At 38.0% G+C, this 26,280-nt stretch overlaps 3 protein-coding genes across 4 annotated transcripts; 1 reads left to right on the forward strand and 2 right to left on the reverse strand.

Moving 5' to 3' along the window:
* Nucleotides 1-650: 650 nt before the first annotated feature.
* Nucleotides 651-3,195, reverse strand: morn2 (MORN repeat containing 2). The gene is made up of 6 exons (XM_034004927.3): nucleotides 3,038-3,195; nucleotides 2,473-2,508; nucleotides 2,227-2,277; nucleotides 2,028-2,134; nucleotides 1,657-1,793; nucleotides 651-1,375 (listed from the first exon to the last, which is right to left on the reverse strand). Exons 1-6 carry the CDS (start codon nucleotides 3,042-3,044, stop codon nucleotides 1,273-1,275), a joined length of 441 nt encoding a protein of 146 aa, XP_033860818.1. The 5' UTR covers nucleotides 3,045-3,195; the 3' UTR covers nucleotides 651-1,272.
* An 87-nt stretch (nucleotides 3,196-3,282) lies between these two features.
* Nucleotides 3,283-22,718, forward strand: LOC117403052 (putative ATP-dependent RNA helicase DHX57). The gene is given in 25 exon segments (XM_034004923.3): nucleotides 3,283-3,466; nucleotides 4,006-4,184; nucleotides 5,650-5,934; nucleotides 6,648-6,848; nucleotides 7,707-8,530; nucleotides 8,904-9,082; nucleotides 9,910-10,031; nucleotides 10,332-10,506; nucleotides 11,818-11,942; nucleotides 12,180-12,313; nucleotides 12,741-12,795; nucleotides 13,249-13,451; nucleotides 13,702-13,729; nucleotides 13,731-13,804; nucleotides 14,032-14,128; nucleotides 15,574-15,747; nucleotides 16,177-16,377; nucleotides 16,720-16,996; nucleotides 18,623-18,718; nucleotides 18,939-19,022; nucleotides 19,333-19,470; nucleotides 19,670-19,744; nucleotides 19,988-20,122; nucleotides 20,600-20,800; nucleotides 21,883-22,718. Coding segments are annotated over 24 exon segments (4,197 nt in total). The 5' UTR covers nucleotides 3,283-3,466; nucleotides 4,006-4,014; the 3' UTR covers nucleotides 22,027-22,718.
* A 223-nt stretch (nucleotides 22,719-22,941) lies between these two features.
* On the reverse strand, nucleotides 22,942-25,147 carry LOC117403054 (gem-associated protein 6-like). Of its 2 annotated transcripts, none has more exons than XM_059024097.1 (3): nucleotides 24,954-25,147; nucleotides 24,538-24,672; nucleotides 22,942-23,941 (listed from the first exon to the last, which is right to left on the reverse strand). In XM_059024097.1, the coding sequence occupies exons 2-3, from the start codon at nucleotides 24,660-24,662 to the stop codon at nucleotides 23,560-23,562; spliced, it is 507 nt and encodes a 168-aa protein (XP_058880080.1). In that variant the 5' UTR covers nucleotides 24,663-24,672; nucleotides 24,954-25,147; the 3' UTR covers nucleotides 22,942-23,559. The 2 variants fall into 2 exon arrangements, with proteins under 2 accessions (XP_058880080.1, XP_033860816.1); XM_034004925.3 differs by having other exon boundaries at nucleotides 24,777-25,144.
* Nucleotides 25,148-26,280: the final 1,133 nt, after the last annotated feature.

The raw sequence follows: 26,280 nt of genomic DNA on the forward strand, positions 1-26,280 counted from the left end.
TGTTTTAAAAGAAACAAATGTTTAAAAGAAATAGTATCTGGCACTATACTAGGTTAAAGAAAGCAGTGTTTGCATGCCTTACTTTCAGGAGTCTTGCACTTACTTGGTCATTTCACCCATTGGAAAATGGTCTCCACCCTTTTATGTCTTCTTTCCTGTCACTAGCCAACCAAATGAAGGCACTGCTGAGGTGATGAATGAAATAGTAACAGAAAGTAAGGCTTCCAAGCTTTATTTAACCTACTATGGCACTAGATAATAGTTTTTAATCTAAATGTTTGTTTGAGTATATTGCTCTTAAAAAATGAAACAAAATTACTGTTGTGATGTAGGAGAAAAAACAGAGTTTGGTGAAAAGAGGTTATTATAAGGTGGTAAACTGTTTATGGCTAATAAAGGGGGTCATTGTGTGAGTTGGTATAATAATCAAAGCCTCCTCAGTTTATCATTAGTTTATCAAGAGTATTAATAGTAAACAAACTGTTCTCAAAGTGATCACATCGCCTTTCCAAAGAAAGGCGGAAAACATAACAATCTAATTGCCAATATGTATGCAATGAGAATTACCAGTTTGTGGACAGTTCTTGACACGTGCTCAGAATTATTACGATAAAAAAAGTTTGAACAAAACTACTGTTTTATACAAAGGGTGTTTAGCAAAGACACTAATTTATTGATATTTCATGTCAGAAAGTTTTGTATTTATATGTGTCTAGTCTTTGTCCCCTAAATGTCCATGTTCTGGCCAGGCTACAAAAATGTGTGGTATTAAATATTTAAAGGTATCTGTCAATGAAAACACATATATAAATAGTTCAGTTAAACAGAGTAGTTAAGATGTTAAGATGTGTAGCCACCAAGCTCAAGATAAATTCTGTGTATTTAAATTTACAGGCTGTTATTCAATCTGTGTTATACGAGTTACACAGTATAAAATAAGAACATTAAAAGAGAACACATGTATACAAGATTACACCACTGAACATGGAAGACTAGTTTTCTTATACGATATTCTGTATAATATTACAATTATTTCTCTGTAAGATACTATAATGACTAAATCATCAAGAATTTCCAAAAAAATTATTTTATGTTAGCTAGAATATTTAGCTAAAAGAAACCAAATGACAAAAAAAAACAAAAAAACATTTCTGCTGTCTGTCTTCTTCTGTTTTGTATTGAGGGACATTGTTTTGGAATAGTTACTTTTGTTCAAATGGTTTAAATATTGAATTATGACAAGAACAATTTATTTATCAAAGTGCAGTTCAATCATATGTCCAGTTTCAGCTTCAGGCCAGGTGCTGCTTTGTAATGGAAGTTGCCTATCCACTGAAGTCCTTGTAGGTCTGTAAATTCCCCTTCACCTTCTAATCTGAAATCAAGATAATGTTAATTTAAATACAATTATTTCCTACACAGTACCATTTTCATTAATCCAAGGTAGTATCTAAAGGTTTATTTTGATACAACAGACAAAGTTGTTTTAAATATAAACATAGTTGTCTGCCAATGGTCACAATGTGGGTGCCAATTCCCTCTGTCAGACATCCTTGCTTACTTCATTATTCTTCACTATTGCTCTTCATACTCAACACATTTTGGTTGCTTTGTGATTTATGTTATCAGCATGTTCATATCTGCTTTTGTACTTACTTGTTCTCATTAAACTCTCCAACATATTTTGCTCCATTCTGAAAAATGTATGTCCCTCTTCCATGGAACATGTTGTCTCTGAACTCCCCTTCATAAACAGCTCCAGAGGGATGTTCCAGTCTTCCACTCCCATTCATCTAAACATTACAATACATAAACAGTACATACAAAAAATGCTTTTATATTCACCATATCATATAATTAATGACAGACCTTAATGTATATTGATTGATACGGAATTTGCAATAAATTAATGGCTGCCCATGGTGTCCCTACACCATACTGACACTTGTATGGCAGGTGTTTCAAATTTGTGTTTTGGGCAGATAAAGTATGACTCAGTAAATTCCAACACGCATCTTCCTGATTACCTTATCATTATACCATTGTCCTTTGTAAATTATTCCATTTGGAGTTGTATGTATGCCTGAGCCACTTCTCATTATGACATCATCTGAAGATTTTTGGCACTCACCATCTGAAACAAACAATATTCAGTAATACACATCAATAGCAGCTCTTATTGTTGAGTTTCTTATCACATACAAAAAGGTGCAATTTTGTACTCACCGTATCTGTCCCCATTGGGAAATATGTAAGATATATTTAAAACTGCAGGCCCTGCTCAAAAATAAGAACAAATTACAATTTACATTTCAACAGTGTTAAAATACACAGGCATATTTCCAAATGTTCTTGCTCCAGTGCCATGCTTGCACAAATTTTTCTAAACAGAATCAACACAAAAGTGCTGCTACTTGTTTGTTCTTGTTTTCTAACTCAGAAAAAGTGGTCTTTTTAACTTAACCAGTTTACCTTTCAGTTCATTAGTCTTCTCTTTGCTTGGTTTCACTGTAAAATAAATACATACATACATACATACATAAACAAATAAATAAACAAACACATACACAAACAATAACAGTTATCATCACCAAGATGTGTTAGATTTTCCCCCACCTCTATAAAGCTAAATTCTTGCCAGGCCTTTCTCTTTGTGTATCAGTGTGCATGAAATCCATAGATTTCTATACAAAGCTGATCGAAGGATATTCAGGTTAAAATGCAACATAATTAATTACTTTCATAACTTCAATTTCAATTGCATTATTTGTTATTTAATCACAGTAATTAATATTAAACAACAACTCGATATGTTATCTTTATTGTTTTGCATATTTGAGAATAGGTTCGTAACACAGCTGAAATGTTATCCAAACCACACATGGAAAAGTCTGGAGGTTTTGAATATTTTTGAATGTAGGACAGAAAAACCTGGCGACAGTGCGATTGTTAACAAGAACTTTCAACGACAATGGTAGGTGGTGTAAATATAATATTCCCGCAGTTCAGTTGTATATCATGCACATTTTTAACTTACCAGACATTTTCCTTTGTTAGTGAAAGCTGTTCAACACTTCTGACCAGCTATGATTTAATTTGTAGCAATAAATAACAATCTCCTTATGCTTAAACTTTTCTCTGTATGTGCTTTGACATGCTTTCTTTTTTTATTTTTTACTGAAATGTTTCTGTGAAGACGCGTTGAAATCACTATGGTTACGCTATTACTAACCCGGAAAGGAAAACTGTAACCCCATGCCGGGGAGCCAATAAGGAGTCTGCAGAGCCGGTACGCAGAAAGGTCTTGTGTCAGGTTTGAAGATGTGATTTAGTTAATATTTTTCATTTGTATGAGTTATGTTGGCACACATTTTAATCAACACAGCAGCCCGATTGTTTCGTCACAGTGTCAAGGACCTGGATTATGTAAAACTTAGTCTTCTGATCGGTTCTCCATTTTAAAAAAGTACGTAAACGTGATTCTTTGTGCCTGGCTTGATTCAATATAAAAAGTAACGTTTTTTTATACAGCTTTTATTAACATAACCCATTCAAAATATTTAATTTACATCACTTGGGATAGGAATGATATGTCTAAACGCTGTTTAAACGGCTTTTATTAACATTACCCATTACAAAATATGTAATTTATATATCAAGACATCACTTGGGACAGGAATTATGTATGTTAGCTAAATTTTGTGTTAATCCATATTTTTAAAAAAGGGGACGTTTATAGTCTTCGTTTATCTTGGAACTCGGTTCTGTTTACTGGGAGTATATGACAAATAATTTTGCTATGACGCACTTCATTCAGTACTAGAGAGTTACCAGCAGTACCTTGATAATAAATGTTAACATGAGACTACTGATTTCTAACCCCTTAAAATAGGCCACACATAATTTTAGTTGTATAGGCGGCTAAAAATGGTCCTTCATTTGTGGTATGTGAGACCCTTTGCCTTTGGGGCACCCAAAATCAAAAACCTCTGCACATGTTAACAGGTAACAGCTATGAGTGGGAGAAGAAAAGCAAAGCCAAACCAAGGTGGTGGACGGTTTAACAAACCTCGAGGAGGAGGAGGAAGAGGAAAATGTGGAGGCGGAGCCAGGAAGGCAGCAGACAACTCCTGGGATGATGGAGATGATTTCAGCCTGTTTTGCGGACCCAGTCGTCCATCCAGGTTGGATGTCAATTAGGGTTGTAAAAAATCCTTACTGAATTATTCAGTTTAAACACTTGAGTGAACAAAATAAATAAGTATATACAATGCCCAGTGTACATTTCTGTTGATATAAGGGGTCATCCATAGTTTAATATATTGGTCTTGTTAAAATGCATTACCTGAATACTGAACAAATACAAATACAAAAAAAAAAACTTAATTAGGATGTTATTCTGATAGTCAGGGACATACATTACTGATTAGAGGTTTCAGTGGCTCTGGAGCTGAAGCTGAAGCTGGGGTAGCAGGGTGGAGTTCCACCGGAGCTGGAGCAGGGGCTGCTGGAGCTGGAGCAGGGGGCCTCCATCAGCTCTGGCGCCAGCCTGGATCTGGAGCAGGGGGTCTCCATCAGCTCTGGAGCCAGCCTGGAGCTAGAGCAGGAGGTATCCATCAGCTCTGGAGCCAGCCTGGAGCTGGAGCAGGAGGTATCCATCAGCTCTGGAGCCTGCCTGGAGCTGGAGCAGGAGGTATCCATCAGCTCTGGAGCTGGAGCAGGAGGTGTCCATCAGCTCTGGAGCTGGAGCAGGAGGTATCCATCAGCTCTGGAGCTGGAGCAGGAGGTATCCATCAGCTCTGGAGCTGGAGCAGGAGGTATCCATCAGCTCTGGAGCTGGAGCAGGAGGTATCCATCAGCTCTGGAGCTGAAGCAGGAGGTATCCATCAGCTCTGGAGCTGGAGCAGGAGGTGTCCAGCAGCTCTGGAGCTTGTGCAGGAGGTGTCCATCAGCTCTGGAGCTGGAGCAGGAGCAGGAGGTATCCATTAGCTCTAGAGCTGGAGCTGGAGGTGTCCATCAGCTCTGGAGCCAGCCTGGAGCTGGAGCTATAGGTGTCCATCAGCTCTGGAGCCAGCCTGGAGCTGGAGCAGGAGGTATCCATCAGCTCTGGAGCTGAAGCAGGAGGTGTCCATCAGCTCTGGAGCTGGAGCAGGAGGTGTCCATCAGCTGGAGCTGGAGCAGGAGGTATCCATCAGCTCTGGAGCTGGAGCAGGAGGTATCCATCAGCTCTGGAGCTGAGCAACCGGAGCCACTTCGGAGCCGGAACTAGCAAAGCCGGAGCACAGCCAACCCTATTGCCAATCATATTGTGAAGCTGTACCATTTTTTTTTTTACCAAAATATGTTTTTGTGGAAGGCAATCAAATAATGTTTGTTCAGAGTAGCATTTTACCAGCTCTTGGTAGCATTCCCAAACTTGAGTGTTCTCATGTCTGATCACCTAAATATGGTTTGCTCTTTTATACAGTTCTATTTTGTCAAGGTTTTCATGCTTTCTTTTCTCACTCCTAAGTAAGTTCAGTGTCTCTTTAAAGTGTATAAACATATCTTGCAGCTGCATATTTAACACAGTTTCAACATCTGTCTTGCTAGAAAATGTCCAAAAGGATGGTGATGTCATAAATCTATGAATTATGTGTTTCTCTACAGACCAGGTGGCAGAGGTAGCGGTAGCGGTAGCAGTGGAGGTGGATGGGGCAGAGGCAGAGGCAGAGGCAGAGGCAGAGGTGGGGAAGGTGGCAGTAGCAGAGGGAGGCCTAAAACAGACTCTGGAGACAGGCCAAGGCCCAGACCTGAAGAGAACAGCAGGCCTCGGCCAAAAACTGAACTTCCACGAATGCCGATGCAGAAGATACACATGACCTCTGAGAATCAGGCAAGCGTTAAAGAACTTTTGCGGGAACTGCAGACTCAAGATTTTGAAGAACCTGACGAGTAAGTGTTCTTTTTATACATTATGCAAACATTGTATATATATTTTGTTCCAAACGTATGCCAATTCATATTCCCTTCGGTTAGAATTTTATTTTATTTTTCTCTTTAGAGAGAATTTGTGTGAACTCTATAGAGTTCGAGAAGTTGCCCTGCCATTACTTTGAAAAAACCATATGCATTATAAAGTAGATACATAGATAGGAAACTAACATAGTACACTTGTGCACACAGTGACTGATGGGGATATATTCTTTTGGCAATATTAGGCAAACCACATTGTACAGTTTAATAAATGGTGACATAAATATGTGATCTGTCAACAAGCATTCAGCTCTGTGATATACAGGAAGACTGTTCAGTATTCTACTAATATGTCCCCAGTTTCTGATGCTATCAATAAGTTGTGCTAAATAACGTCCTTAGCAAGTTTCATCGCAATTGGATAAGTGGTTCTCTAGATATATGTAAAGTGTGACAAACGTACAGTCACCTCCACTATGTGCATCCCTAGCAGTAGATAGTAAGGGTGTGATTATTTTTGTTACACATAAGAAAAATCCTTTCAGGTTGCCAATTTTAATAATTCTAATTTGTGTTGAAATCCTTTAATGTGAGAGGGTGATATCTATAATTGTACAACTCGACAATTACTGTAGTACATATTGTGGTGGTCTTATGGTGTGTATCTGAAGGAGCAATTCTTCTGGCAACAGAAACTGTGAAGAGTACTCCGGTTCTGAACCCGAAGAGGAGGAGTACGATGAGCTTGATTACCGTGATGATGGTCAGTTCTGGTGTACTAACGATGACCCGGTGGAAGTCTCTGATAGCGCAGTGTTTGAGCCTGATTCCGAGGAGGAACGAGAGGTTTGTGAGACCCCCATCTCACATTTTGCCATTGGAAAGCTTAACAGGTAAAGTTTTGGTGATCCTTACTGCCATAGAAACTGCCGCCCACCTCTTAAAAATAAAAAGGTTTACTGTGATTAATATGCACTTGCTTGTTTTTGCCTTCACAATAGGGAGCTAGTACAGAACTTGCAGCGCAGTAAAAGATACAGCTTAAATGCACACTGACAACTGCACTTGATACCACATTAAAGTGATATGAAATATCACAGTTAGCTAATGTATTTTTCTTATTATTTAGAACCACTTTGTATATCCTGATGACTTTTCTGAAACTCAGAACTTTTAAGTACTCCTGTCACCTCTATAGAGCTGCCGAACATGTCTTCTCTCTTAAGTATAGCTGGCACACCAGAGTCTAACCATTTACCTGCCCCCCTGCCCTGCCACACCTTCTTCCAGTGGCTGTAAGAAAGATCACAATGATTCTAAGTTCTTACTATTGTATTTCTTACATCCACTAGGAGCAGAGTGTTGCAGGTGAGACAGGTTAATAGTTACATTCTGATGTACCAGCTGTGCTTAGAGAGAAGACGTGTTTGCGAGTTCTACTGAGGCCACAGGGGTGCTTTACATTTTTATAAAAAGTTTTAAAAAGTAACTAGGATGTGATGTCTGAAAGAAAAGGATTTAAAAAAAAAAAGTAGAATAGTTTAGATAACTGTTATATTAATACCCATACCAAGCTACTGTTTTAACTTGAGCAGCGTGGATTACAGGAAGAATGCTTCCCTAATGATACTTTCAATAAGTTGTGATAAAGTTCAGTTTCATAAATATGCAAGAGGTGACGGAACACAGCATTCCTTCTACATGATGAGAGATAAGGTTTTTTACCATTTGTTTTCCTGTTTCCTCTGCAGATATGGTTTTGATAAGGAACGTAGCAAATTGGCATTACAGTCTTGTAATCGAGACGTTGGAGTTTCTTTGGAGTATTTGCTTCAGCAGTGCTTAAAAGAAAAGTATGGAAAGCGTGCCAGGTCCATAGACACATGTCGTGACATTACCATTGAGGACTGCTTGGTGCAGCGGCAGGAGGAAGCTTTTGCCCTCTCTTCCATATATGGGGACAGGTTCACCGAGAGGATCCACAATAGGGTCTGGACCGTCACACTGGAGCTGGAGTTTTTAATCGATAAAAGAAACAATCACAAACAGGGAAGCGCCAAGAAGGAAACCAGCCAGGTCTTGTTAAAAGATGTGTGCCGGTTTTACCTGAAGGGGGCAGGGTGCCGGTTTGGTGTGAAGTGTCGATTTAAACATCAGATGCCTACAGAATCCTACGCAAATACAAAGAAGCCTGTGGGACCAAGTCAATCCAGCTTTGACAGCAACACGTCTCCTGTATATGAGCTGGAGATCCGTTTTCCTGAGGGCAATCGGTACCCTTTCCAAGCTCCTGTAGTGGCATTTACTACCACTGATGAGACGTTGCCCCTTCCAGGCCGTTTACACATTTCTGAATACCTCTACGGGGAGGCTCTGGTTGCTGCAGAGTCGGGTGAGCCTGTTGTGTTCACCTTGATCACCTGTTTGGAAGACGAAGCCAAAATGAGTGAACTGCTAGCGAACGACCACCACAAGTACAGCGTCCCCCCACCGCCACTGCCTGCCGTTACTCCAGCTAAAAGTAAAAGTGTTAAAAGAGCTTCTCCTGTCCAGGATGTCCCCAAGCAACTGGAAGGTAAAAAAAAGAAAATAAATAATAACAATATGGTCCATGATTTGTTTTTGAAATGTATGTATCAAATAATCTTTTTTCGCATAGGATTCGTGTAGATTATTTTTATAGCTTCAAAAACAATAAATGTAAGGTTTGTTACATCATCAATATCGCTCCCAAGACTTTCAGATTATTCATTTTCTGTGTATTAGGTGTGACTGATCACCACACAATATTGGGCTTCCCATTAGTGTGATATCAGTGTAACAAACCATTTTCATGGAATAGCCCTGTAGTGTTAGGTGACAGATTTCACTTAATAATTAGTGGTGCTTTAATGCAGTGCCCAGTGGTGTTTAACCTTGCAGGGACCTCCTGCCTGCCTCTGTTTCAGTGAAGAAAGCTGTGGAGTCCGAAGAAGAGGAGGATGACTTGGAGGATCCCCCAGCAGTCCCTGTGGAGAATGAGAGCTATGTGAACTTCAAGAAAAAGTTCACCAAGAAGTACGAATGGAAAGCAGAGAGTGTGCAGCAGGAAAACACAAAGCTTTGTAGGCAGTTCAGGAACAAGCAGGTACGACTATTGTTCTTTATTAGATACTGTGCCTTTATCTCTAACTCAAAGCATGAATGGGTTATAAACCTTTGAAAATCTTTCTTAAAACAATAAATGAAGGCTGTGTGGTCCAGTGGTTAAAGAAAAGGGCTTAACCAGGAGGTCCCCAGTTCAAATCCCAGCCACTGACTCATTGTGTGATCCTGAGCAAGTCACTTATCCTCCTTGTGCTCTGTCTTTCGGGTGAGATGTTGTAAGTGACTTTGAAGCTGATGCATAGTTCACACACCCTAGTCTCTGTAAGTCGCCTTGGATAAAGGTGTCTGCTAAATAAACAAATAATAAATGAAGCATAGATTGACAAAAGAATACTAAGTGCCATCTACAGTGACAGTATATTTGCACAATGGACAGTCATAGAATAATTTAACCTATGTAATTTATTTAAGTAGTGTTTTTTTGATGACTTTGGTGAAGACCTCAATGCCAAGCTGTTTGATATACTGGTATATACCCTAAAGCACTATAGTAAGGCAGGTGTTGATTTTGTTCTAGATCTTTAAATTGTGCTGTGTAAAGATCGACAGTAGTAACAGATGTGTGTATGTTTAATTGGTACATCAAATGGAATGGTCTTGATGGCTTCACCAATTACAAACTGCCTGAATGCTGGCAAAAGTAACCTGACGGAGAAGCCCTGTATCCAGAGGAACAAGTGAGCACCATCTGGTGGTGCAGGGTGGCATGTAGAAATCCTTGCTTTGCTTGAGAAGGTCTCCTATTTTTACAAGCATTCAATTATATTAATCACTGATGGCTTCACTGAGTTGATCCTGTGTTTTTAGTCCTCCAGGCGCTTTCTCTCGATGTTGCAGGAAAGACAGAAGCTCCCTGCATGGCAGGAAGAAAAAAACATCTTAGAAATGCTGAGTCAAAGCCAGGTGTTGGTTGTGAGTGGAATGACTGGGTGAGATTCACATGGGGGTTATTTGTATTGTTGGCTTTTTTATGTAATGTCATTTTGCTTCCCCATTACCTAATACAAATTACCCAAAGATTAACTGAAATGAACTGTATTATGTAGATTTTATAGTACGTTAAGGTGTCGTCATGCACAATAATATCTTGATATGTTAAATGCTACTTTTACTTTATACAGTTTGTGAGCAAAAATGTAAAATTTGAATTGAGTACATTTGCAGTGCGCTAGCAAGCGCACAGCATCCACTCCAATTTTTGGTCCTTAATTCTACCTTTCTGATGGCAGGTGTGGTAAAACCACGCAGATCCCGCAGTTCATCTTGGATGACACCCTGAAGAACATCATCTGTACCCAGCCACGCAGGATCTCTGCCATCTCTGTAGCTGAACGAGTGGCCCAGGAGAGAGCAGAGCGACTGGGGACGACCGTGGGGTATCAGATCAGACTCGAGAGTGTGAAGGTTTGTGTTTCAGGATCTCGAGCTTTAGTTGTTTCATTTGCTGTCATTATATACCTTATGTACATTATTTTGTGACACTTTCTCTTGTATGTAATGTATTGTTTTTTTTTTTTTAAATACCTTATTCCTTCGAATTTAAGACTCACTTTTGTAACCATTTTTTGCTTCTCAAAAATAGCCTACGTCTTAAATTCGAGTACAGTATAGTGATGCGTGTATTAAAATCACCAACAAAAGACGTGACTACCCGAGTACACAAACAGCAACGTGACTTACTGATGAGAAAAGACAACAAAAGCATCTGCCCAAATACACAAGCAGCACAAACGTGACTTACTGCTGAGAAAAAACAAACCAAGCTTCCTGAGGAATTCCAAGAGAAACATTTACAATTTAGCATTTCTAACAAACAGTACCAGCTTGGACAGATAGAAATGCTGATCAGACCCGTGTATTTTTCAACATGCCAAGCAATGTTCAATGTTGTTGTGGTTGCTGGGTTACCTGTTGCCTGATGGTGTGGAGTGTTGTGTCGTGCTTGCTGTTGCCAGGATGTGTGATGCCGTAAGTGAGTGGTGGTGTGTGTACGACAGAGAAGCCATCTTAAGTATTATACAGTGCGCAGCACAATAAACAAGCTCTGTGGTTAATCTACAACAACACTGTTTTGTGTCAGTTTTGAATGATACAAAAGTGTCATTTAGGTTGTGTCTTTGTAAATGCATATTTATTTGATGTTTTTCTCAAAACGAGGGTGGTAAATGTGGACTGCGTCTTAAATTTGAGGGCATCTTAAATTCGAAGGAATACGGTAACCTCAAAGGGTAGCTCTGTGTGTCCTTGAGGGTTTTATCAGGGAACTAGCATTGTTTAACCACAGTGTGCCTTGGAGACTGTGACCTGTTCAAGCCCAAAGAGGTTATTCTCTATTAGGCCTCAGTAGTGTTTCCAGACTTGTTCTGGTAACAAAACCTTGACTAGTAATCCAAGTGATCACTGTTAATCAATGAATGGATCAGTAGATTGTTGAGTTATTTACATTGAGGGAAAAACATACATTCATAATAATCACGTTTTAACAGTAAAATAGTTCAAACTTCAGTACTAGCCTATAATATTATGATGGATAATACTACAATACTCAATTAGGCAACTCTTTTGATTAATGCCTTAGTCAGTGTGTTCAGTTGTTACATTAACATTAAGACATTATCTGAAACATTTATCTACTTTTTACCTCAGAATTTATAATTGATTGTTGATAATGAATAATCAACACTGGAATGTAATGTTTAGCTGTCCCTCCTTTAGTCTTCTGCCACCAGGTTGCTGTACTGCACTGCTGGAGTGTTGCTGAGGAGACTAGAGGGAGACACAGACCTGCAAGGTGTTACTCATGTTATTGTGGATGAGGTCCACGAAAGAACAGAAGAAAGGTAATGCCATGTGCATTTGTTCAACACTCTTGATTATTCACAACATAAAAACATGTAGTAAACCAGAGAGAAATAAGGTGTTTGTTTCTGCTACACAAGGGCACTTCACACACCAATCAGGAGACCTCTTCTGTGTAGAAACGCACTATAAGCAGAAGCAGCGACTCCTTTTTCCTAACTTGGGTTGTCCTAAATACAGTTTAAAAATATATAGGTATTGCTTTTCTTCCTTTGCAGTGATTTCCTATTATTGGTCCTGAAAGATATAATGATCCAGAGGCCTGACCTGCGCATTATACTCATGAGTGCCACACTTAATGCTGAACTCTTTTCTCAGTACTTTTATACCTGCCCCACTATTAACATACCAGGTAAGAAAGGCTTCCTGTATTTCGGTTCATTTCTGTGCGTGTCTCTCCAGCCATACATCTACGTACAGTATGGGAAACTTAAATATGTAGTGTCCCATATGCTTATAATAGTTGTACCATAGGTTTTTTTTAGAAGTGTTGAGTCATAAAAACATTAAATTATAAAAACACCAAAATAACAAATAAAGCCTATTTGAATTGTCTTCCTGGGCTGTGCCATAGCTTGCATCTGTCATATTAAACCTCTTTCTAGTAGTAGCGGAAGCATGGCATTGTGCCATTTAAGTTACATTGTGTAGTATATTAAAGGAATTCTATTTTACTGTAGAATTGAACATGATTGTGGGGCCATATGCAATATCTGAAACACATAATTAGCTATAAAACAAAGAGAATCTTCAACATATTTTGTATTTCCTCTTTAAAGGTCGTACATTCCCAGTTGATGCATTTTTCCTGGAAGATGCCATTGCAAAAACCAGGTAAGAAATAAGACAAACTTTCCAGAAGAAACTAAATATGTAACTCTTTGTGCTTAATCCAATTAGAATCAACAGCTCTTGCTTATCCACAGGATCAGACTCAGAGTGGACTGTTTACAAGTAGTTTTACTTTTTAGTGGGTAAACAATCAAGAGGTTTTCTTTGAAATTCCTGATTCCCGTATGGTACAGAGTGAACACTAATCATGTATACTAGATAAAAAAGAGCAAGAAAATCTGTCCCATTCTGTATCTAGTTTTGGATATGCAACGAATAAAATAGTTTCATTTCGTAAATAAACAGGAATTGGGACCCTGCATTTTAGCTGACCTATTCTGTTTAAATATCTTCAAATACAATAGGGGATTTTTATTCTGCAACATTTGGATGATGTAAACTGTGCTTTGCTTCATCGTATGTGGGAACTGTGTAATATCATTTATTTATTCACAGATATGTTATAGAAGATGGAAGTCCGTATATGCGCTCTGGAAAGCAAGGCAACCAGTCAAGCAAAGGGAAGAGTAACCGGAATGCTGTGGAGCAATTGGAGGATGACATGTGGTCATTCATGCACTTTCAGAAAGATGACTTTGTCAAAGACTCGATTCCAGATCAACAGCTAACACTCCAGCAAATGACAGTACGCTATAAAGGTAACCTAAAGGACACCTGCAGTTGTTTTTAGTAACAATGAGAGACCTCCAATTTCCCCAGCTCCTCTAAGCAATCAATATTAAAAATCATGGCAGTCACACTATAGTGCACCTGTTGTTTAACTTAAAATTATAGCATAAAAAAATGGTCAACAATAAATATAAAGTATTATATATTTAATTACTGGCTTGGTTCGGTTTATAAGAAATATTGATTTTTTATTATATTTGTCTGTTTGAATTACATAAGGGGTAAGCAAGTCTGTTCTTAAGACAATGACAGAAAATCAACATGGACTTAGTGGAGAATCTGCTGGAGTGGATAGTCGATGGGGATCACAACTATCCACCAGGTAATAAAAATCAGTATTTAACTCTTAGCTAGCTTAAATTGTAAATAGCCCAGATGAGCTTCAGTTATTGTCATAGTATTTGTTTAATTTATGCAGGAGGACTGAAACCAGATTTCATATAGTGGGCAAGTGTCATAAACAACTGTAATTAGAAATACAAAATTCTTCAAAAAGGCTAAACCATCCGAAATCCTCCTTACAAATGTAGATATTATATTTTCTTTTAGGTGCTGTTCTGGTATTTATGCCTGGTTTAGCAGAAATTAAGATGCTGTATGAACAACTACAGTCCAATCGTCTGTTTAATGGCAGGCGTAATACAAGGTATGAAGACCTATTTTGATATTGAACATTCTCGAGACAAGCAAAAAATGCAAAGAAAAAATAAAGGAAAACTAAACCGGATCTGGCCTTTTCATGAACCAGACGATGCAAATCACTTGCTCGTGTGTCCTGGAGCTCCACCATTGATCCAAAGTAAACACAATGCAGCCAGCCTGAAGGCAAAATTTTAAGTTGCAAGGGTAACTTAAGGAGGTTATACAGCAGGACTTTGTGAATATTAATCACTGGTGAGTCTGAAAGCCTCAGTAAGCAGGCTAATTTGTAATCTTGTGTACGTGCCTGTCTGTAACAAGTGATAACCCTTTTAGGGGCCATTGCGATATAGATACAAATAATTATTTTATTACATCATGAAGCAGAGTGTCTTGAGGCTGTAGATTATAGATAGTGAGTTTATTGTAGGGTCAAGGGGCAAAATCGCTGCAATCTAAATTGTCCATCAAATAGCTCCAAGCCAATATGCAGTAATAAAATATCTGGGTAGTGTGTCCTTCAAAGATTTAAAAAAACATTTGCTGTCCCATGAGTTCTAAGATTCAGAAGCCCATTTTGTATTGTTTATTATTGAATGAATGCATTACCTTTACCTATATAACGTTTATATAACAAATACAATTTTTTATTGAAAGCAAAATGCAGGAAATTTGGCTGGGGTTACTTTATAATAATTACTTGCCTTACTTTCAATGAGGAGTCTCCTTGTGGCGCTTTCAAAAGGTGGGGGGACACTTTACCCATTCACAGATGATTTTCTTGCTTTTTCTGTAGTATTGATATATCTATAGCCCGATTTGCACAGGGCTAAAGTCACCACATAAACAGGTGGTTTCAGTGAAATTTAGTCCCGTCCGAACCATCCATTTTCTCAGAGATCCTCTGATTGCAATTTTACAGAAGCTCCCGATGTCCTATAAAACAGTCTCAAGCGTCCTTTGTCTTTTTACTCCTGTGCGAATCGACCATGTCAGTGTTACGTTAGAATTGATTTAACATTTCCGGGGTATTCGCCTCAAAGCAATACCAGCCTTTACAATAAACCATAATATTAAAATTGGTACGATCTGTCCTAAGGTTCTCCAAAACCAAATTGGGGACAGCAAAAATTCAAAACATAATTGGATAAATTAATGTTTTCAACGGTGCATTTGAAGATATGTCTGGAGCAACATATCAGTCAAGGGATGAAATGGTTATTCTAGTCTTTGGAAAAGAAGGTACAATGAAATTAGTTATTTACACCTGGTTCATTGTTTACAAATCATGCAGCAAAGTGCCTTCTCTATCACATTTCATTTTGAATTTACTGACTTTCCTTGATAAAAACTAACTCTGAGAGGGTACTTGACATCCTCTGCTTTTAATCAGCTCTGAGGACACCTGGTTTTTAGTTCCGTGTGAATCATGCTAATGTCTGTCTATTTTAGGTGTGCCATTTACCCACTGCACTCATCACTGTCCAGCGAAGAACAACAAGCTGTGTTCAATCGGCCACCGGAGGGTGTGACAAAAATCATCATTTCCACAAACATCGCTGAAACGTCAGTCACCATTGATGACGTGGTGTATGTCATTGATTCAGGGAAGATGAAAGAGAAGAGGTAAATGTTTTCAGCAGTCTGCACGATCAGATACAAAATTCAGTTGTTCAGTCTCAATATTGTTAGTCATATAGAAAGCCCAGGACTGGGTGCAGGACCAGTAGAAGTTTCTAACCCTGAAGTAGCTGCTCTGTGTAAATCATAATTTTTCTCCCTGTGATGGCATGCTTGTGCATTTATTATTATTATTATTATTATTTATTTCTTAGCAGACGCCCTTATCCAGGGCGACTTACAGTTGTTACAAGGTATCAGGTATCAAAATGAAGCGTTTAAACTAACAGGATTTGTTAAGATAGTGTACTGGTATTTCATTGTAACTGTTTTCTTTTGACAGTAACGTTTATTGGTGTGGTGTTGTAGCTGCTGGCACTGCACAAGCTACATGTTCAGAGATGAAATGCTGTCCCCTTTGTTTGAACACTTCAGGTACGATGCCAGCAAGAGCATGGAGAGCTTGGAGGACTCCTGGGTGTCACGAGCCAATGCTTTACAGAGGAGAGGGAGAGCCGGGCGAGTCGCCTCTGGAATCTGTTTTCATCTCTTCACCAGTCACTGTTTCCGTCACCAGCTTGCAGAGCAGCAGCTCCCTGAGATTCAAAGGGTGCCATTGGAGCAGCTATGCCTCAGGTTAGGAAAAATAAAATATTCACAGAATTGTTGGTATAACCAAACGTTAAGATAGGGTCACCTGGAAATTCCTATCAATCCTATAAGGGAGGTGTGTGAAGTTCTTCCTGTGCCCTTTAAGCTAGCCCCTGACCTGTCTGCATGCTTTCTGAGTGACCTCCCCTAATCAATTTTATATTTTGTATAGACTATAGTGCATTTCTTTGATAATTCAGTCACAATTTATTTGACAATTCAGTCACAAAATTTGCAGCCTCAGTACAGGCATATACAGCAGCATACAAATTACTTTGTCGTTGCAAAACTATAAACAGTTTTATGTGTGCCTCTTTTTCTTTAAAGGATCAAAATTTTAGAAATGTTTGACAACCAACCTTTAGAGTCAGTTTTCTCCAATCTGATCGAGCCTCCAGCGGCTAACAGTGTGGAAGCTGCCAAACAGAGACTGCAAGACCTGGGAGCCCTGACGCCAGATGAGAAGCTGACTCCTCTGGGCTATCACCTGGCCTCGCTGCCTGTGGACGTCCGGATTGGGAAACTGATGCTGTTCGGTGCCATCTTCCGATGCCTGGACCCTGCTTTGACCATCGCAGCCAGCTTAGCCTTCAAATCGCCATTCGTAAGTCTCATAACCAGGTCTTACAATCGGGGATTGAACCTCGAGGTCCTCTATCTTTTTCATGTGTCTGTTTCTTTTGTAGGAAACCAGCGCTCCAGATAAGCTGCGTACTGGGTGTTTTACGCTTTGAAAAAATATGAATTCTGCATGATATTTAAATTGAATGCATAAAGAATATGCATAGCAATTCTACTGCAGAGCTTGAGTTTGAATGTTGTCAAGCTTCTTGTACTTTGTTGGTTCCCAGCATCTCAATGGTCAATTGTTAATATACTGCAAGCGGTAGCTAGAGAATAGGAATTGCTAGAAACACGTGACCAACAAATCTGTTTTTCTCAATAAAAAATAAAAAATATAATAACATTTTTAAAAAGTATGGTTGAATTCACTCACTTGCAGTGTGTGTTCATGACTGGTGAATAAGCGACTGGATTCCACCGTCTTAGTCCCCCTAAACCTAACCTACCAATTGTCAACCGAATTTTTTGTAAGGTAAATTTATATAATAAATACAATATTCTGTGTTTGGAGTCGGAATGCTTTATATTGCTATAGCAAGGCGATCAATAAGGAATACAGTATTATTGTTTCTTTATTTGCATTAGTGCAGTATCGGTACAGTTTCTTTTTTTAAATACTTTTTAAATTATTTTTTTTGTTTGTTTTAAAAAAAAATTAGGGAGTATGTCTGTCGACATGGAAAGGGAGAGTACAAGAGACTCGGTGAAAGCAGTAGCCAACTACGTTGAGAGTAGCAACTTCTCACACTACAACTATATTTTTGAATTAACATTACAGTTAAAATTTAAGACTGTAGTTAATGCATACCCCATAAATTTGCATTCAAGTATGTACTGTATAGTCAGGGGGGCGCAGGTTCACATCCTGGCTGTGTGAAGTCGCTGGTCTTCACGGAATTCCAGAGGGAGTGTCGCATTGGCTCTGGTGCTCATGCGGGTTAGGGAGGCAAAACAGGCAGGGACTGTTTCTCCTCATCACTCTACAGCGAATCCTGCCAGCCAGGTGCCTAGTGAGCGCAGGTGGACACCTCCAGAGGTCAGTAGCTCACTGACATCCGCTCTATAGTTCCTGGGTGTAGAAGAGGAAGCTGGCTTGGTCGTGGGATCGGAGTCCCACTGAACATTCAGTTCCCCTGAGCTGTGTGGGGAATTGCTGCGATGAGGAGAAACAATAATTGGACCGTCTAACACTAAATGAAACTTAAAGTAGTATCTACTGTATTTATTGGAAGTACTTGTAACTTCAAGGTAATGTTGTATTTTACTCACCCAAAATACATATGTCTTTAAATGTTTAAAATCATACAAGGTACAGCATTGTATCTGATTCTTACTGATTATGAATTTAGCTGCTTTAAAGGGCCAGAAACATACACACTACCTAGTAAACTCCCCTATTAGTCCCATGGAGGGAATCATCATGCAATCTACTAAGAGGTCAGAGAAGTGTGTTTGTCACTTTTCTCTATAATGTTGAAAGGTTGGGAAACATAATAAATTACAATTTACAGTTATGCACATGATACATTAAAAAGGTTTAGTAAATGGACTGGAGCATAATTTTGTATATACTAAATTATCTTATTATGAATTCATTTTTGCTTAGGTCTCTCCATGGGATAAGCGAGAGGAGGCCAATATCAAAAAGCTGGAGTTTGCCTTAGGCAACAGTGACCATCTGGCACTTCTGCAGGCATACAAGGTAGGCTTTGTGCAGTGTCTGTGGAACAGTATTCTTGAATTATTGTGTATTGCCAAGTAATTCCAGTACCTTCATTGCATTTAAATGGTTAATCATTTTTAATGTATAGAGTGGTGTGTTGGTTGACTGGACCGTTCTAGGGTGTGGGGTTTGTAACTGAGGTCTTCTGTAAGGAACAGTGTAATTCATAATTTCATATAAATGTTTGATTCCCTTTTAGGGATGGAAATCTGCTGCTAAGCAGGGTGCCCAAGCAGGTTTCAGATACTGCAGGGAACACTTCTTATCTGGACGAGTTCTACAGGTAAGACCTGTTTTATTAAGAATAATTTCAATTACAGACAAAAAAATTATTCCAGAATGTAACAGATGAAGACAGATGGATGTAACACTGAGCAAATGGAGCTACAAATATAGGTAATACGAGTTTTAAAATGTAGTTTATTTTAGTATTTCTTAATTCAGCTCTATTAAGTGTTTTAATAGTTATGTATGAATTATTAGGAGCCCCTGCTGTCTGCCAGTTTACCCAAAACGTGTGTGTCATTTCATATGGTTGTTCTTAAGGTCCTGATACTACTGGATATCAGTATCATTTTTTTTTCATTTCCCAGGAAATTGCCAGTCTCAAAAGACAGTTTGCAGAGCTGCTATCTGATATTGGGTTTGTAAAAGATGGGCTTAAAGCCAGGGTCATTGAAAGGATGAGTAGTAAAGGAGAAGATGGTATATTGGAAGCTACAGGTCATGAGGTAGGACAACAAGCATTTAAGATTTAAGAAGTGGATGCATTTCTCCAGAATAATTAACATTTCTTGTACAGAATGTGTTACCGCATATAAACCAGTTTTCCACCGTGTGACTGTTATACTGTAAACTGGCTCGCAATGGAAAATGTAGTCCCTAAAGTTCTTTATGGACTTTTCTCTAATTATTTTATCCTGTCCATAGGCTAACTCTAATGCTGACAACATCAAGCTCATGTCCGCCATGCTTTGTGCTGCCCTCTACCCAAATGTGGTTCAGGTAGGATTCAGATTTTTGAAGCCTTTATATTATAATGCACTGTCAGAGTCAGTGTATTATAATGCATTTTCTTAAAATAGTGTAACTATAAAGTGTCTATGTTTGTTTTAGTTTTGTGAATAGGGCCTCACTTAAAAACAATAACATTCAGACAGCACACATTCTAAAATGCCTCTTTTGAAATGCATTACTACTGTATATAAATGCATATAATATTTATTTTATTATTCTTAAAATATAAAGGTAAGGGCTCCGCAAGGTAAATACCAGCTAACCAGCAAAGGAGCAGTGAAAATGCAGCCCAAAGCAGACGAACTGAGATTCATGACGAAGAACGATGGCAGTGTAAATGTTCACCCCTCCTCTGTGAACTATCCGGTGAGCCCTGTGTTCACAATAATAAACAGGCCCTTTGCATGAGAAATGGTTTATGATTTGCAGCGCTTTTAAAAGCTGCATGCCATATTGTATCCTTGATCTGTTCGGTAAGCTGTGGTTGTTAAGAATGTGGTTGATAGAAAGTTTAAGTACAGTAATGTAATCTTCACAAAAACATACAGTTGCATTCCTGTGAGCCAGCTACCGGTATCCTCTTGTGTTACTGTTAAGTACATGTATGATCCAATGTGTATTCTTTTATACAATCCTTAATTATGAAGCTCTTTTGTTGAATGGTTTTGATAAAAATGTCTACACAATGGCTAGCAGTAAAGATGATTATTCTGGACAGGTCTATACCACAGAGCAATCATTTAAACTTTTACCTTTGCAGTCAATAATAATTCCAGATATTGCTCCTGCAGTCCAGATAATCTGTTCTAAAAACCACCCTTTTCTTTGGCTGGTGTGTTTTAGGTCAGACACTTTGACAGCCCTTACCTGGTGTACCATGAGAAGGTGAAGACCAGCCGGGTTTTTATCCGAGACTGCAGCATGGTGTCTGTATACCCACTTGTCCTGTTTGGAGGTGGACAGGTCAAAGTAGACTTGCAGAGAGGGGAGTTTGTCATCTCCCTCGATGACGGCTGGATCTGCTTTGCAGCTGCTTCACATCAGGTAATGCTTAAGTTTTTTGTCATTTTTGCAAAACTGTCAGTTTGAATTTATTCGGTTTTCGGCATTAAAAAAATAGAAACTGGTAAAAATCGGTATACGTAAACAACTTAAACAGTAATGTAATATTAACAGTACTAACATCAATAAAACAAAACATGTTATGTTCACTGCTTGTGAAACTAGAAGGCATTTACCCACCTGAAACCAAAGCCAGGCCAAATTAAGAAATTGTGGAAAACAAACGCTGCACTGCCCAGTCAGTTTGTCAGCTCCATTGAAATAAACTTTGAACATCAAACTTAAAAAAGAAATGTCCAACTTAAACATCAAAACCCCCTTTTCACCAACAGTTATAAAATGCAGACACTGAGGATCGTTCTGGACGTTACAGAAAATGTAAGAAGAGTGTGTGTAACAACAACAATCCAGATCTGAACTGATGTGGGAAGCCTTCTCGCACACATTCTTTCTCAGCAGGGGATGTTGGAAAATTGAGTTCAAAATAAAAACAAGTGGAGATTCTGCTTTTATAAAATAAATGCTGGTAACTTGAACATTAAATTTGGCAGGTATTATCGGCAAAAATATTTTTTTACTGAAAACCCTAATTATGATTATCAATGGAGCACTATATGGAATTTCAGAGTTTAATTATTCTTGTTAGAATATAGAGTATTTCCAAATTTAAAAGGTTCATATTTACCATTAGAATTTGCACATTTCAGGTTGTCAGAAACTTCTGCACTTCAGTTTGCTCTCAATGTTAATGATTTTTGATGTCTCTGAACTCTTTTCTCTAACTATTGTCCCATGTCTTTATAATTTTTGATAAAGATTTGTTTGCATACCAGTAATGGCTAGTTTCACAGACCCCAATTAGCATTAATCTTGGACTACCTTCCTTAAGGTAACATTTGGTAGTCCAAGATTACTTCTAATCTGCATCAGCGAAACAAGTCATAAGTCTGTTCGCAATGCTGTTGCGTTCTGAAATGCATTATTTTCTATGTCAATGCAACTGTACTGTAGTTCTTTAACAAAGAAAGAGTAACTTAATGTACTTTGCTTTCTTTCATGCACAGGTTGCAGAACTCGTGAAAGAGCTTCGCTGGGAACTAGATCAGCTTTTAGAAGATAAAATCAAGAATCCCACAATGGACTTATGCAGTTGCCCCAGAGGGTCTAGGATTATTGACATGATTGTTAAACTTGTTACTACACAATAGAAACACATCACTGCATCCAGGCTGGTACTGACAGATTCGAACTGCAGGAAGAGTTGGCAGCAGCTTGAAGTTTATGCTTTTCACTACTTTTTTACATCTTTGTCACAGCCAGTGTCAGTACATAAGTGCACATGTAAAAAATGTTTGACTTGCTTGTGAATATTAACATGGATATACATAATTTGCCAACATACAATAGTATGTGTAGATAAACTATACTATAAGATCCGGTCCGGATGAGACCAATTCTCCCAAATCAGTTCTAAAAATTTATGCACAAAGAGTAACCTGTTAATCAAAGTTTCAGTCGAGTACTTTTTTAGACATTGGATTTTTAGCAAAAATCAGAAAAATGTATCTTTGAATACATGTAAGATTTTCTCATTCCAAGAAATGTTGAGAAATACAACAATTTAATTGCAAGAATCAAAGTATGTATCACCTAGTTAGAATTTAATAAAATATAGATGGATCTGCTTTAGGAAACAGATTTATATTTAGTCTTTTCAGTTATGTTTGCATTCAGTGTATGAGAAATGTGCAATGCAGTTATTTATTTATGTTTACAATTGAAAATGATGAGCATAAATTAAAAAGGGCTCTTTGATTAACAAGTGAATACATGTTTTACCGGTACTGCCAAAGACTGTTAAACAAAAAAGAATCATTATTAAAAAGCTACCACAAACTAAGCAGTAATTACCGTTTGTTTCTTGTAAAGGTAAATAAAAAGATCACTACTTTGATGTAGTAAAACACCCATTTCCAAAGAGCAACTCATTTTCTATGTCTGTAGGAGCAGTATGTCACACGTTTTTGAATGCATCTATTTTGATGAGACTTGGTTTACCCAGTGCTTACCACAAATAGTTTGTTTCATGGGAACCAAATTAACCCTGATTATGCACAACATAATTGAAAAACAAGATTGTGTTGGCTTTATTGACATTTTTGTTTTCTATATGCATTGCAATTCCACAGTACAAATGAATGCAATTGCAACATTTGAAACACATGAACAGAAAATGAAAACAAAAATTCTTAACTTTCAAAACTTTTCTGACCATAATAGTCACATCAAGATGTTTTTGTTTCATTAGCGAGATTGTATGCGCATACATATAGAGAGGGCGTGCTTATTTTACCATTAAACACCAGCCATCCTACTTGGAAGACAGTTTCAAAGTCCAGGTTTTAGAAATGCTGAAGTCAAAGACATTTTTAGGAACTTGTGCAAAAAACTAAACATTTTTTAAACTTAGTATTTCCAAATTCCTGTTGGCATTTACACTTGTATGCCATAGTAACTGCTAAACAATTTTGAATATATACACACATTAGGTTTACATATTATCATGGCATCTTTGATGCTGTACCCTTGAACATCACCACATTCTGCTTCAGTGAGCACCAAAAAATAAAATAAACATGCCCTTTTGTAGGAGGTGAGTATGCAGAACTACAATACATTATATAATCTCAATAATAATAAAACAAACAAAACAAAAGAAATGACCAGATCAGCTGAAAGTGTTACTGATCTTGCGGGCAGCCTGGGTTGCTCTGTATAAGGCTCTGCACCCTTGATAAAATAATTTCATTGGAGCTGCTACAGTCCTCAGGTCCATATGGGGGATTTACTGTTAAAACCCCAGCAACACAGAGTGTTTCCTGTTGAGCACCCTGTTCGGTAAAAGGAATCCGGTTCTTCTCCAGCCAGTCTCTGAGGCTGTTTTTCCTGTTCTTCAGTTCCTCTCTGCTGTAACTCTGGGCCCCTGCTGGCATGAATAAGGAGGTCAGCTGGTCTGCCATGCTGCTGTCCCCTTCTCTCAGCACGTCCACTGCCTCCACAGCATGGCCCATCACTGCCACGATAGATGCCTTCCCACCATCCTTAAAATTCACTAAGACAATACTGGGAGGGGGAGGGAACGAAGAGAAACACTAAATTGCTTTGCTATAATGTAAAGGACAATTCACTATTCAGAGATGGGAGTAAAGACAATGTAATATGAACTAACTTCATATAAATACGTATTTTTTAATCCTCTGGGAAAAATGTCCGGAAAATGTTCTTGCTCAAATTAAGAAAAAAAAAATAATCATTTTAATTTTTTAAAAAATTTTAGATTTAATATTTGCTTTTGCATCGTTAGCTCTAAGTTAGCTCTAAGTTGCTTAATGGAATTCAGTTTCTAATGAAAAAAACGACATATTAATAAGAAAGGTACATGTCCGAGCTCTTAATAATAGCAATGGATATTAAAAAAAAAACGTACAATGGTAATACGGGGCCTCCTAACAAACCGGTTGCAGTTTGAGTTATATTTGCAATCTGATTTAAAAAAAAAAAAAAAAGTATTAATTTGAATGGTTTACTAGAGGGAATGGTTAAATATAAGGTTTTAGGAGGAAACAAATTACATTTCAGTGATTTTAGACGTTGATTTATCTCTAAAAGTCTTTACACCAGCGAAAATAAACTTAGATATTGAAACATAATTAGCTTACTTGGCAGACACCGGATCCACGGTGAAGACCCATCCTTGGTATTCCTGTTCAGCAGCTGTAACTTTCACCTCTTTGTTGACATATCCCTGCCACTCCAAGGGCTTCTTTCGGCACCATTCATTCATGTTCCCGCTTCTGGAAGATTAAAAAATACATATTTATATTAACTTCCTAAATTGTAAAAGAAAAATACTGATATCGGCATAAAATACTATAATTAACTGAAGACAACTACACACCTGCCTCGTACTTATCAAAAGACCTCGAGCGAATAATGCTGACTACAGAAAATGATATATCTAATGCAATGTGAACTGCTTGTTAATTCTGCAGTGCCTCTAACAATGTACGTGAAAATACTCAATGAACAACAACCATACAAAATTACACCTTGGCGGTACGACTGTAACACGAACCGTAAGGAAACAAGTCACAGCGTCTAATGTGTCCGTATTTGTTCTTCTATTTAGTTAATGGCCACCAAGTTTCTATCGAAATTTATTTTCGCCACCTACTGTTCAGATGTGGCTATTAAAACTGATGTGAACACTTTGGGGTACATCATGTACTAAAGTGTTGCGCCTGTCTCACTACTCGCAAACGAGTCGGAAGTCTAGGGCCCAAACCTAAGCCGGGGCCCCACACACGTCACAAATTGTATGACGAGTCTCGCGAGTGTTATTTTTGCCCGTCTCAAGTACGAGTTGGGCCACTGTAAAAGGAAAATAAAAAATATATAAATAATCAAGTCAAGCGGCAGCAAGGAGCTCTGCTGCCGTATCTAGACAAACCGCCAAATAAAAATCTGCTCCGGGAAGCAAATTAATCCGATTCAGACTCTTCACAAGAATCATCTCCAAAATATTGATTTCTGCTTACCAATGTAACGTTACCACATCGCTTTCTGAATGACGAAGTGGACGTCCTGATGACCATAAGAAATGTAGGCAACGCTTTATATTGCGTGGCATAAATTCATATTAAATAGATATGCAATTGCATATTAAATGTACGTCAAATGAATATTAAATAGATAGACAATTGCATATTACATTAATGTTAAATTAACATGTAATAGATATGTAATTGCATATTAAATTTGTTAAATTATTCCTTGTTAATTTCCATTAACATTTAAGTCAGATTAACTGTATTTTCAGTAAGGACATGTAAACTGGGACATTATTACATATTTTCAAGGGTAAGAAAACGTAATATAAGTGGACGTGATATGCAATTATATTTTCAATCGACATTTGGTTAACATTTAGCAAGAAACCAGCTATTTCATATTTGTTAAATATTAATTTAACATTAATTTAATATGCAATTGCATATCAATTTAAGATCGATTTATGCCACACAATAAAGCAACGTTACCGAAATTTATAAAGAGGGTCAGGCTAATTAATAGTCTCTCCACCGAAGAAAACCAAGACACGGCGCAGGATCGTCTTTTAAAGTTTTTTTCTTAAAGTGAGTAGGCTACTATTAATCGATAATGAAATCGAGATTGTGTGTATTAAAGAAAGACGGACCACCACACCAACGGTCTGAATAGGTATCTGCGACAAATTAAATGTTTGGAGGTACACTTGTAAATGCAACGTGGTATAAAATAAAGCTGCTTCTTGGCTAGAATATTGAGAAAAAAAAAACGTCGTGATGTTTTGTTGGGCATATTGTTTCAGTGTAATTTACAGAGCAAAAATTAAAGAGCACTCAAAACTGCAGCTGAATGTG

This window comes from Acipenser ruthenus, chromosome 5, assembly GCF_902713425.1.
Source record: "Acipenser ruthenus chromosome 5, fAciRut3.2 maternal haplotype, whole genome shotgun sequence".
Taxonomy (NCBI): Eukaryota; Metazoa; Chordata; class Actinopteri; order Acipenseriformes; family Acipenseridae; genus Acipenser; species Acipenser ruthenus.